The 13164-nt window shown below is 34.9% G+C and overlaps 1 protein-coding gene across 1 annotated transcript in view; it reads right to left on the reverse strand.

Moving 5' to 3' along the window:
- usp28 (ubiquitin specific peptidase 28) overlaps positions 1-9836 on the reverse strand; it is a 32961-nt gene extending 23125 nt beyond the window's left edge. Inside the window, exons 1-5 of the mRNA XM_022676022.2 lie at positions 9660-9836; positions 8008-8082; positions 6285-6408; positions 4394-4481; positions 3548-3710 (exon numbers count right to left, since the gene is read on the reverse strand). Of these exons, the coding sequence (XP_022531743.2) occupies positions 3548-3710; positions 4394-4481; positions 6285-6408; positions 8008-8082; positions 9660-9782 (573 nt within the window). The 5' untranslated portion in view covers positions 9783-9836. The remainder of the gene's footprint in view (positions 1-3547; positions 3711-4393; positions 4482-6284; positions 6409-8007; positions 8083-9659) is intronic.
- Between the last annotated feature and the right edge of the window lie 3328 nt (positions 9837-13164).

Below are 13164 nucleotides of genomic sequence, written 5' to 3' on the forward strand. Positions count from 1 at the left end.
GTTTTATCTATAAACCAGTCAATGTGTACATGTCTATGTAATTATACTTGTTAATATGTCTATATGACATTAAATTTAATTGAAATTATACTATTATCTATTTCTTGTATCTCATGTGTATTTCAAAAAATGGCAACTTTCCATAAGAGGGTTAAAACCTTCTTAATTTTCAAAAATGTAAAATAATAATGCTCCAAGTACAATTTTGGAGGATTACAATTGGTGCATTCTTCATGAAATGCTGGCACAATGTAAAGAACCGCTGACAGATTTATCATATGTCGAAAAGTAGAAAATAACAAAACTGGAGATACAAGGTTTTTGCAATATACACTTAATAAATATGTACAGACTGGTGATGATAACTATTTTTGGACAATACGTAATCCTTAAAGAATTTAAAAGTCTTGTCTTTTATTTCAAATAAACTACCACTACTACTATTATTAATATTATTATTAATAATGCCATTACATCCTTTTTTATTACACTATTTTAATTGTGGGCCTAATTCAGCGAAACACTGACGAAGGAAGGTGCCTGCCTGATGACCCCTGAGAAGAGCTTGCACTGAAGTTTGTGTTAAAGTTTGGATGAAGGGGATTGGTGTGGTCCTGCTCTTGTAATAATTTGTCTCATGAGTTTTTGTAGACGTCCGAGTACTTGGCAGTTGAGGCACGGACCATGAACATAGTTCGCTATGCTTCTGGATTCTTGTCGAGCCAGTATCAGATGGTAGTGGTTGCTGTGTTCTGCTCACGCAACTTATAATGTGATTTATTGTGTGTGATTGTGCTTAGGTAAGTGTGTTGTTGCCATAGTTAAAGGAAGTGAGCTTAGATTAAGGAGGGATTCTATGTGTTCATAGGTTATTTTTTGGTAGGTCTGTTACTTGGCAGTTGAGGCAATGGACCATGAACATAGTGTTAGGCTGTGCTTCTGGATTCTTGTCGAGCCAGTATCAGATTGTGGTGGTTTTGCTATTGTTGTTAGTTGAGTGAGTAGTAGATCCTGGCTGAGCCCTATGCATAACCCCAGCTGTTAGGTGCAGGATTTGTCAATTTCCTGTATTATATTACTTACTATTAATAACAATAAATTTGTTGCATGTTTATATGAAATTCACAATGCTTGTGCAGCAAATATGTGCAGGGTTACATAGCAAGTTTGGGCTGCTAGCTAGCAGAAAGGTAACTGAGGTAATTTTACAATAAAGCAATTAAGTAATTATCATGACAGACCTATATACTGGGTATATATATATATATATATGTTATATCTATATAACATACTGTTTTTTTTTAACTCAGCCTTTTTTTGAACTGCTGTTGATGCAGCATTGCCATGTAGCATCACAGTGCACTCGGAGGAAAGTACAGCGACTCGGTTCTGATACATCAGCTGACAGACGCCTCGTGCTGGTCGACAACACCTTAGGAGTGATGAGGGGAAAGAGCGCCATCTACTGTACCCACCCAGAGAGAGAGCAAGATCAGTTGTGCTCTCTCAGGGCTGTGGCAGCTGATGGCAAGCTGCATGACCAGGATTCAAACCAACGATCTCCCGATAATAGTGGTAGCGCTTTAGAAATATACTGTATTTAATTTAACTTATTCATTTAGAACAAATGTATACCTGTGTATAAAAGAAATTTAATATACGTTATTACAGTTTTTTCTGAGTGCAGATTGACGTCACACCCAGAATATTTGTTTAAAAGAATAACAGTCTATCATCTATCTGAAACCTGTTTCTATAAAACACAGCCTTTAAAGTTCACCCCAGTGTGTATCATCCTGCACTATTTAATTAGCTCTGTGGTCTATCAATATCAATAAAGGCTTGAATTTCAACACAGACATCTGAGACGCTCAGCTAAATTCATTCTGCAGCGACTGTAATAGAATTAGAGCTCAGAGATGCTTTTGCACCGGAGAAAAATAAAAAATAAAATCAGAGAAGTGGCCTCATCTTTTCAAGCCTCCTGTCATTAGCAACACCGGTAATTTCATTTGCACAGTATGGCTGGATTACATGGCAACAGGTTGTATAGGAACATTCTGAATCATTTCTGGTAAAGAGAGAACACAGAGCTCTGACTGCAGTCTGTTTACATACCGTCCAAATGTCACATACTGAGCAAAAACAGCACAAACGTGGACCAGAAAATGTAAAACATTTTAAAATCACAATCAGTGTTAAAAATAGTGGGATTGCAATAAGGAATCATGTAGTAAAGTTAAAAGTGTTAAACAAACCAACATACTTGTTAACTGAACTCTAATGAACTTTTCCTGTGTAACATCATCAGAGCCCTGATGAGGGCCAGTTTCATCATAAAGTTTTTGATGGTCTTTGCGACTACACTTGAGGATACTTTCAAAGATCTTCATTTCTTAAAGTAATTATTTTCTTTACTCAGTTGAGTAGTTCTTTTATAAAAATTGTATTGAAGTTTTGCAAAAAAAGTATTTTACTGAAAAAAGCATGTACACAATTTTTCAATCATGTTTTTCCCAGTATATTTGTTACATATAATAAAAGTGAAAGTAAAACAAAGCACATTTCATTAACATAGTCATTTCTTATACAAAATTCAAAACATTTTAAATAAAGCTGATACATTCCCATAATCTTTTAAATATTTTTAATAGTTTCTTTTTCTTCTTTTTTAATATCAACAAGGGCTTGTTTTAAAACACAATGGTCTGGAATTATGCAATTATCCATAGCGATTTTATGATGTGTTATCCACATTTTATGTTTAATTACGCATATCCATAGCCACGCAAATTCTGTTTGAGATTCTGACAGGTTTTCTTTGCAAATTCCGAATATTATAGCTTTTGGATAGAAGGTTATTTTAAAGTTAATTTTTTTTTCAGAAGAATCCCAGATTTGTTTTGATCTATGACATTCTAAAATTAAATGATCTATAGATTCCTCTTCATAACAGTCTGGTATAGGACAGGTCGGGCTGTCTACATTATAATTCCATTTTAACAATCTTTTAAACGGGCAATCTTTTGTTTGCAATTCAAAATATTTTTTTTACAGTTTTTCCGTTTATTATGGTTGATTTTCCATAATAATCCATCCATCTAGGTTTTTTCAAGAGGCATGCATTTGGGTGATTTTCATCCGACGCTATAGAAAGTAAGATATTTTATGGGTGTAATTTACCTGATGTTAGTGTTTTTAGTGTGTTTAAATCAGGCGCTCACATGTCTCAGGAATGGGTGGACCAAAAACCAAGTTCCCAGAAGCATTTTTCCTTTTTTTTTTCATTTTTATTAAATAATTCCATGTATTTTTCTTCATAGTTTGATAACTTCAGGTGTAGGTGTGTCCAAACCTTAGATTGCTGCTGGATAGCTGATATTATAACAACAACAAGCACATACAGTTTTTCAGGTCTCCTAACAGCAAACCCAAGCAGTCAACATACAATCTCCCTACTTTTTTGTCCAGAAAAAATACGTATATGAGGAAATTGTGTGAATTGTGTAAATTGTACTATTATTCCAGGATTCTGAGAGTGACTCACCTGAATAACAGCACTGAACCAGCAGGTGTTGCCCACATTCCTGATGCCCACAGGCCAGCTCTCCTGTCTGATCCAATCTGCAGGGCTGCAGCTCTCTCCTGATCCCTCGCTCCTCTTCCTCTTCACACGGGCGGCGTTCTCCTCCGCGCTGGCCTCCAGAGCTCTGCAGCAACAGCCAACGCACAGTATGGGTTTTACTGAATGTTATATGTTTTGGTTTCTTTTGGTTTAGAAGGTATTTCAATAGAGATACACTGCCTGGCCCAAAAAAAAAGTCGCCACTAATTTTTTTTTTAATTGTGTCACACATTCACTATGGCATTGTTTTAATAAGCTTCTACAATATCACAAGATTTATTTAAATCCAGTGTTGCATTAATTCATTTTTCACCAAGTTTTTGCAGCAGCATTGATGATGGTAGAGTCTGACCACTGCACAAAACAGCTCTTCTCCATCCAGCACATCCCAAAGATTCTCAATGAGGTTAAGGTCTGGACTCTGTGGTGAACTCTCTCAATCCATGTGTGAAAATGATGATCTCATGCTCCCTTAATCACTCTTTTACAATTACAGCCCCATGAATCCTGACATTGTCATCTTGGAATATACCTGTGTTCATCAGGGAAGAAAAATTGATGGGCCATTGATGGAATAACCTGGTCTATATTCAGTATATTCAGGTAGTCAGCTGACCTCATTCTTTCAGCACATACTGTTGCTGAACCTAAACCTGCAGACCAACTGCAGCACCAACCAACCCCACATCATTTACTTACTTACATCCAGGTGGAGATTTTTTTTTATTTTTTGGCCAGACAGTGTATGTTTCTGATGGTGGATGATACCTGTGGAGCTCTCTATCCTCAGCCTGGGCCTGCTGCGACTCCTGCAAACTGAGCTCAATCGCTGCCTGCAGCTCATCCTTCGCTGCATCTGAAGACAAACAAGAGTTACAACAGGAAGCGTATTGATAAAACACTTTTTAAGCATATTAAGGATATCAGTAGTGCTTATAGAACACTGACCCAACTCAACATTGTACTACTGAGAGCATAATCAGTCCAGTTCAGCAACACCATATTAGACAATGCTTTGAATTTACAAATTTACAGATATAGCTGTGCAGTATTCTTAGCAGACTGGAGAGCAGCAGACAATAGAAGGCTCATTACAACCAGAAGAGACGTGAGAATTTTACTTGTTAGATAATTGAGACTTGACATGGACTTGCAAATAAAGACTTGTGAACATTTCTGATAGTGTCAAAAAAGGAAGGCTAAGAGGAAGATATATACACAAGACTCGACAAGAAACCCTGAAACAAAGAGGCTTATATACACGCAGAGTGTGAGGAACACCTGGAACCAGTAACAAGGGGGCGGGGTTAACAAATAAGATTGGTGTAGCTAGGGCAGAGACAAAGCAATAACAAAACAAGCACATGGCTAGGAACACAAGACAAGAAAACAGAGGACAGGAACAGAAATGACCAAAAAAAAAAGGAAAAACACAAGACAGACATGGATAAGGTGTGATAGATAGATAGATAGATAGATAGATAGATAGATAGATAGATAGATAGATAGATAGATAGATAGATAGATAGATAGATAGATAGATAGATAGATAGATAGATAGATAGATAGATAGATACATAGATTACAGATTTACATACTGTCCAAATGCAAATATACAATATATGGACAAAAGTATTGGACGACCTTCTCATTCATCATTTCTCCTGAAAACCACAGGTATTATAAATAGTGGTGTCAATCGATTAAAAAAAATACGATTCAGATTAAACACAACAATATTCTGTGATTTACTGTGATTAATCACATTTGTTCTTATTTATATGCACGTTTTAAAGTAGATATTTAAATGTAAATAAAATAATGCATGTAAGAAAAGTAAAATGCAGTTTTTCACCACATGGTCAGCAATGTAATTAATTTGCATTAAAAAAATGCATTACTGGTTCCTAATTACAGTAATTGTGTTCATTATCGCTTTAACATTGACAGCCTTAACTACAAAGAGTTTATCCTGCTTTTGTTGGAGTAACTGCCTCTACTGTCCAGAGAAAGCTTTCTATTAGATTCTGAAGCATCATTGCTGTGAGGATCTCATTGCATTCAGCAAGTCATTCTAAAAGTACTGGGTGGAGCTCCATCATTCCAGAGAACATACAGTATTAGTCCCCACTGCTACACTGCTCAGTGCTGGGGGGCTTTATACCCCTCTATGTCTGGCACTGGGGATGGTGGTTACAGGTTCAGGTTTATCTGCTTCAGAGAGTCCAGAGAGAAGCTTTAATAGCTGTTAATTTAATGGCTGTTAAACACGTCAAACAGCTGGATCATGCCGCAACCAATTAACAAAATATACTGGGTCATTTTCTCTAGTATGTCGCATTTCACATCAAACCACTCTGGTCAATCCTATTCTAAAAATTCACTAAATTCATCACATTTATTTTAATATTTTCATTATATTTCCATGTTTTTTCATTTAGTCCATTTTTTTCTCATTTATCCAAAATGACTTTAAGTAATGCAGGAACATCCCAACCATGACAACACGCAATTCTAATCCATAACTGTGACAAATAATAATATGCCATTTTCTTCACATTTCTCAAAACCATTTGAATCATACTAAACAAATAACAAAAAGTATTTATATTTAAAGATATATATAAAAAAAGTTACAATTTTTCATGTGAGCTCTTACTGTTGTGTACGTTGGAGGCTTCTGTGTTCTGGTCGACAGTAGAAGATTCTTCAGGCGCCTGCTCCTCCTCTGATGTTTGTGTTGTGAGAAGACCAACAGCATGGCTAACATCCCACTGGCTTGCCTGAAGTGCAAATAATTCACTTTATCACTGAACAATCAAAGCATATATAATTATACAGGACACAGGTTTCAATAGTAGTTCTGAGGTAAATGTATGATTATAATAGCACTACTAAGGTACATGTATAATTAGAAGAGCACTGCTAAGGTAAATGCATAATTAGAATAAGCCTTATGTTGTAAATGTATGATTAGAACAGCACTACTGAGGTACATTTATAAATTGTTTTGTAATTGCTTTATCTTTGAAAAGTTAGACAAAATTAATTAAATCTATTAAAACAGCAAAAAGAGTGGCAAAATCTGCTAAAATTGCAAATTAAACTTAAAAAAAACTTTTGGTTGAGGGCTGAAGACGATTTTAGCAATTTTAGTATTTTGTATACAAAACACATTTAAGCTACTACATTTTTTTACAACAGCGAAAAAAGTGTTGTACGTGGCAAAATGTGAAAACCTGCAAAAATCGTCTTCAGTTTTTATCCAAAAGTTTTAACTTGTTCAGTTTCCATGGTGTCAATAAAAATATTGGAAAATACCATTGGGATGAAAAGAATTTAACATTTTGGCCAAACTGTACAAATTAAAACTTTTGGTTGGATGCAGAAGACGATTTTAGCAGATTTTTTTTACCACCTTTTCACTGTTTTAAATAAATTGAATGGCTTAAATGTATTGTATCTGCTGAGATACTAAACATGTTAAGTTAAAAATATCTATTTTTTTGCAATAAAATTGTAGTTTTGCAATTGATTTATCTTTGAGACGTTAGACAAAATACATTTAAGCTACTAAATTTATTTACAACAGCAAAAAAGTGAGTGCAAAAAATGTCTTCAGGCTTTATCCAAAAGTTTTAGTTTGTTCAGTTTCTATGGTGCCAAAGAGATTATTGGAAAATACCATTGGGATGCACCAAAATGAAACTTCTTGGCCAAAACTGAACAAATTAAAACTTTTGGTTGGATGCAGAAGACAGTTTTAAATGATTTTTTACCACCTTTTTCACTTAAAAAAGTTGAGTAATTTTTTTTTTGTTTTGCAATTGCTTTATCTTTGAGAAGTTAGACAAAATACATTTAAGCTATTAAATTTATTTACAACAGCAAAAAAAGTGGCAAAATCTGCCAAAATCGTCTTCGGCTTTCAACCAAAAGTTATAATTTGTTCAGTTTTCAAACTTTTGGATAAAGTTTGGATTTTAGCAGATTTTGCCACTTTTTTTTGCTGTTGTAAATTAGCAGTTTTGCAATTGATTTATCTTAGAGAAGCAAGCAAAATACATTAAATCTATTCAATTTATTAACAACAGCGGAAAAAGTGGCAGAATATTAAAACCTCTAACCAAAATTTGTTTTAATTTGTTCAGTTTGGGCCAAAAAGTTTCATTTTGGTGCATCCCATAGAAAGACCTAGTACCGTCTGATTATATATTTTATTTTTTATTCACTGTCAATGGTACTGAAGTATCGGTTCTCATGACATCCCTTCCACATGGCGCAATTTTCATATTTACAAACACCAGTCAGGTTTATGTTCCTGAAATCTAGGTCAATGGGTTCACATTACTGCTTATGCAGAGCCGTCTGCTTGAACCTACATTAAGGGCGCTCTGAAGAACCTGCATGTCCTGAACGCCAGTGATCTCCCTCAGTTGGTTAAGCAGCATTTCGTTCTAAACAGACAAACAGACAAACAAGCAAATAAACAAACAAACAAACAAGCTTTCATCAAAATCAGCCTTTTTTTTAGCACTGGCACTTAACATGAAGTGTGTTGCAAAGGTTTTCGGGGAGACGAGAATACAGCATGTGTAAACCAACGACTTCAAAACACTGCAAACGATACGAGGAGCAATTTGCCCTTAGATTTATCAACTCAGCTACTCCACTTCAGGCTCTAATTTCACCTGAATGAGGGCTGGAGGCGGCGGGGAGCCGCAGAGCGCAGAGCAAATTGCATATGACAGACTCTTATAAGATAACATTTTACCAGAGACATTCTTCATGCAGACACATGTGCCTCTCAGGGTGAGGCATATTAGACAGTGAGAGCCAGAGAAATCTCAATCTCTTCTTCTTTTCCTTCTTCTTCTTCACTCGTCAATCTCTCTTCTCTCCAGCTTCTGCTGGAGTCTGCTCAATTTGTTAAATACAGTATGAGGCCCAGGCCTTGTCAGATGTGGTATGTAAACATAAAAAAGACTATGGGCCAAATGAGAGCAGCAGGGGGGGTGAGGGGCTATATAAAGCAGCTCAGGCAGCAGGTGGAAATGTCAGAAAGGCAGTGGAAGCAGCCAGAGACACTAGCCTGGGAGCAGGAGACATATATGGAGAGCTGAAGGCCTGGAAGCCTGGCTCACACTCTATTTTAGGCCTCCGACACAGATAACGCTGCTGTGTTTATCATTCATGCCCCTTACCATGCCACCCAGGTTTGAGTGACAAAAGCAATGGAAACCTGTAAGTTAACAAATCGGAATAGTGACCTCCAATCACTTAGAGTTGGGTAGATATAATGTGTTATAATAGTGAAATAAACAAATGAATACACCACTGAATAAACCCTAAAAAAACGCATATCGTCACTTTCTAATAACAAAAAATAAAAGATAAAAACTCTCCAAAAGAGCAACTTTTCAGGAGAGAGAAAAAGCCTTCTAAACTTTCAATAAAAGTCAATGTTAAAAAAAATGTTTTGTTAGGTAATTTTAAAGTATTTTTTAGTTTATTTTGGTTTGTTCATAAGGAAATTTTGGCACAGTGCAAGGGACAAAATTTGTGATGTAGTAAACTAAAAATCGACAAAAAGATACTTTTTTTTCTTTGGAAAAGCAGAACAGTTATTACATTTATACTTTTGTGAAATATAATTATGAAATATACAAAAAAACATTATTAATATATAGGTGCAACTGCAAATCAAATGTTAAAAATAAAAATGCAGTGTTTACAATTTGAGTCTATAATGAGCCAATGATATAAGAGCTATGGGGCAGGCCTATTAGAATATACTCATGAAATATATAATACAACAAAATATAAATAAATAAATATATAAATCACTTATTTCCCCAGCAGAACAAAACAGGACACATAATAAACAGAATAGAAACTGCCTTGTATTTAAATGATAGGATAGGATAGGATAGGATAGGATACAAGAACCAGCAGCATGACATATTTAAGGCCTATATGCTTTTAAATATGCCTTAAAAAACAATATATTTTACATTTAATCTCAACTTCTCACCAGGTTTGCCGAGTTTTCTCCATGTTCACAGTCTTGTTCCACTTTCATGGCAGCAGTGCAGGACATTCGGATTTTTTGCCCCCAAATTCCTTCGCCCTGACTTCGGAGTATGACCTCCTCCATGCACAACTCCGGCGCAGGCTTCTTCACACCCGCTTTCCGTCAAGCCCCGCCCCCTGTGCTGTGATTGGCCAGTGATATCCCATTGACTTCGCTAGGATGGGGCTAATATCCAATCACAGCAAAGGAAGGCATAACTACCCTGATTGCAGGGAACATTGTATAAACGTTTGTGTTTTGGTTGCATTACATCTTTTAAAGTTGATGTTTTATTTAACATTTTTAAATAATATAAAAATTTTGACTGTTTTGGAAAATGTTTTAAATACTTGGAACTAGGTGGAAGGTGCTTACTACAAATAATAATAACATCAATATTAATAACAAATTATTATTCAAATATCAAAATTATAATAATCAATTTCAATGTATTAATGCATTAGTGATGGGAAAAAATAACATTGAACATGAACATTGGTTTTGATCCCATAACAAAAAATAAAATAATTAAATGAATGTACCGTATTTTCAGAATATAAGGCACACTTAAAATCCTTTAACATCACTTTCTCAAAAATCGACAGTGTGTATTATAATGCAGTGTGCCATATGTATGGACATAAACTGAAAATATACCGTTCACTGCCTTATAGTGCAAAAAATACAGTATTTCATTCATTATAAAAAAACACTTTTTTTCAGAAACATGAATGTGATGGAGTTTATAGTCTCTCAATATATAGGTTTTCTCTGTGTAACTTTTTCTCACATGTGGCTTGAGTACCACTGCTGAGGTAAATTTATGACTAGAATAAAAAAATTTATGTAAATAAAAAAAAACAACCTTGAAAAAAAACTTTATTTAACATTGTTAAATAATGTTAAAATTTTGACATTGAATCAACGTTCATTTAGCTTAATGTTTGAAAGCTTACAGATGAAAGGTGCTTCCCACAAATGTTAATAATAATATTAATATTATTAAAAAATATTATTCAAATTTAAAATCGATGTGCACATAAATTAATAAATGAAGGAGATTAACATTTTCAATGTTTCAATGCATTAGTGATGGAAAAATGAACATTGATTCAACATCCCTTTGCTATCTGGGTACGAACCAATCAGAGCGCAGAAGCTGCAGTGCTGTGAAAAAGTATTTTCCCCTTTCTTCCCCATTCATTTGGTTTTAGCATTTTTTTTTATCATACTTTGATTTTTTTAGGTTATCAAACATGTCATGTTAATATCAGACACTATTTGTGGCGCTTTTAAGGTGGAACAGAACATTTAAATGGGAATCCACTTTCTGTTTTATCATCTATAAACTACAGACTAAACAGTGAACTGTGTTTTAACGTAGAGAAATTTAGTTTTAATGCAGGGAAACTGTTAAGGTGGAATGGAAATGTATTTTAAGGTGAAAGGAAATGTGAAGAAGAAAATAAAAACTTCATATGCTGCATTCCTAGTGAGGAATTAGTTACTCAAATGAGTAGTTTGGAAAATTGGTGTATTTTATGTACAGTTTTTTAAGGTAAGACTTATTTTCTATCTTTTTATTAGGCTACTTTGAAAAATAACAATAGCAATAACAATTTTTAAAGGTATAAGCCAAGCTATATAAATGCATTCCTACATTCCACCCCTTAACATTTAATATTGTAGTCCCAGTGTCAAAATATATGGATGAGATGGGACAAAAGCCATATTTATCTACAGGGATTTTCGGTTACACTGTTATTTTCTATTTATTTGGAATTAAATAACAATGATTTCTTTGGGAAAGATAAAAATTTAAAGGCGAGAATGCTGATTAAAGATAGCAGCCAATAGCATTTTGTGTGTTTTTACAGGATTAACTGTGGATTTTGCTGTATAATATATTATTTGTGACTATAAAGATTATTGTGTGGTATATAAGTGCTATATTAGCTGATGTAATGGATTTATCTTTTATCTGCTGGAGACACTTTAGTGAAGTGCATGCCTGCGCTGTACTGGTTTCCATGTACACCTGGAAGAACTACTTGACCCCCCCCCCCAATTATCATTGCATACTTCGCCCCTTGTGGATACCATTTTTACCCAGTCTCTTTCTTATTATTGAATCATTAACACTGTCCTTAACTGAGATAAGTAAAACCTGCAGTTCTTTAAATGTTGTTCTTGGTTCTTTTGTGACCTCCTGGATGAGTTGTCCATGCTCTTGTGGAGTAATTTTGGTCGGCCAGTCACTCCTGAGAAGGTTCACCAGTGTTTCATGTTTTCACTATTTGTGAATAATTGCTCTTACTGTGATCAACTTGAGTCCCAAAGCTTTAGGAATGACATTGTAACCTTTTTCATACTAATAGATGATCAATGACTTTGTTTTCTCATTTGTTCTTGAACTTCCTCAGATTATGGAATTGTATTTTGAGATCTTTTATCCTGCTTCATGTTGTCAGACATGTTCTAATCATCAAATGATTTCTTGATTCTTGGTTCTGGCAATAATCACTTTTTACACATGTTTCATGGCAAATTAAACCAAAATATGTTGTTATTAGCATTGTGCCATTGTATTATTTTACAGTAAAAAAAAAAATACAGGAATTGGTTACAGTGCTACAGAAATGTCACATTCTCGTCCGGATTTGTGTCTCTCTGGTCTGTTCCTGTGTTTATTTACCATTTGCACGTGCCCTGTGTTAATCCTTTGTTAATCCTCCCGCCCCCTTGTTACTTGGTTCCAGGTGTTTCCTGTTTCCTGTCCTTGTCCGTGTGTATAAATAGTCCCCTTGTGCCTGCTTTCCCCTGTCCGTGGTTGTACGTTGTTACGTCAATCAAGTTTCTTGTTCCCATGTTTTCTATGTATTCTATCTTTCTTTTTGTTTCAGTTTTTTGGTTCTTTGTGTATATTTGTGTTTTTATTATATATGTGTTTTAGCATCCTGCCATCCTGTTTTATACACCCGTGGCCATAGAAGTGATTAAAACTTGTGAATGTAAATATGCAGAAAGTTCTGTAAATACACTCCTGAGTACATTTTAAAGAAAAATACGCTCATATTATTTTTTATTTTAAAGTAAATCTCCCTTAAATCCTCTGAGGAGTTATCGATCTGCTTATTTCAATATCAACAAAGCAAAGAGCGACACTGAAAAGACCCCCAGTGCTTCCAACAGACACACTGCTGTGAGGGAGGCGGGCAGTCACAAGAGATGTCAATTTCCTGCTCTCTGGCAATATCATCTTACCATCATCATAGAAAATCAATGAACTCTTGCGGGCATCAAATCTGTGTTGCTGCTCTACAATGTAGACATGCAGGGGAACAGCATTGTGAAAAGATTGAGGACACGGCTGCTTTTGAGGAGAATATAGTCAGAGATAAATATCATTTTATCGGTTCTACTGGATAAAGAGTTTTTCTACAGTCTGTAGTTCTGATCTAAAGTT

Source organism: Astyanax mexicanus, chromosome 17 (assembly GCF_023375975.1).
Source record: "Astyanax mexicanus isolate ESR-SI-001 chromosome 17, AstMex3_surface, whole genome shotgun sequence".
In the NCBI taxonomy this organism is placed as follows: Eukaryota; Metazoa; Chordata; class Actinopteri; order Characiformes; family Acestrorhamphidae; genus Astyanax; species Astyanax mexicanus.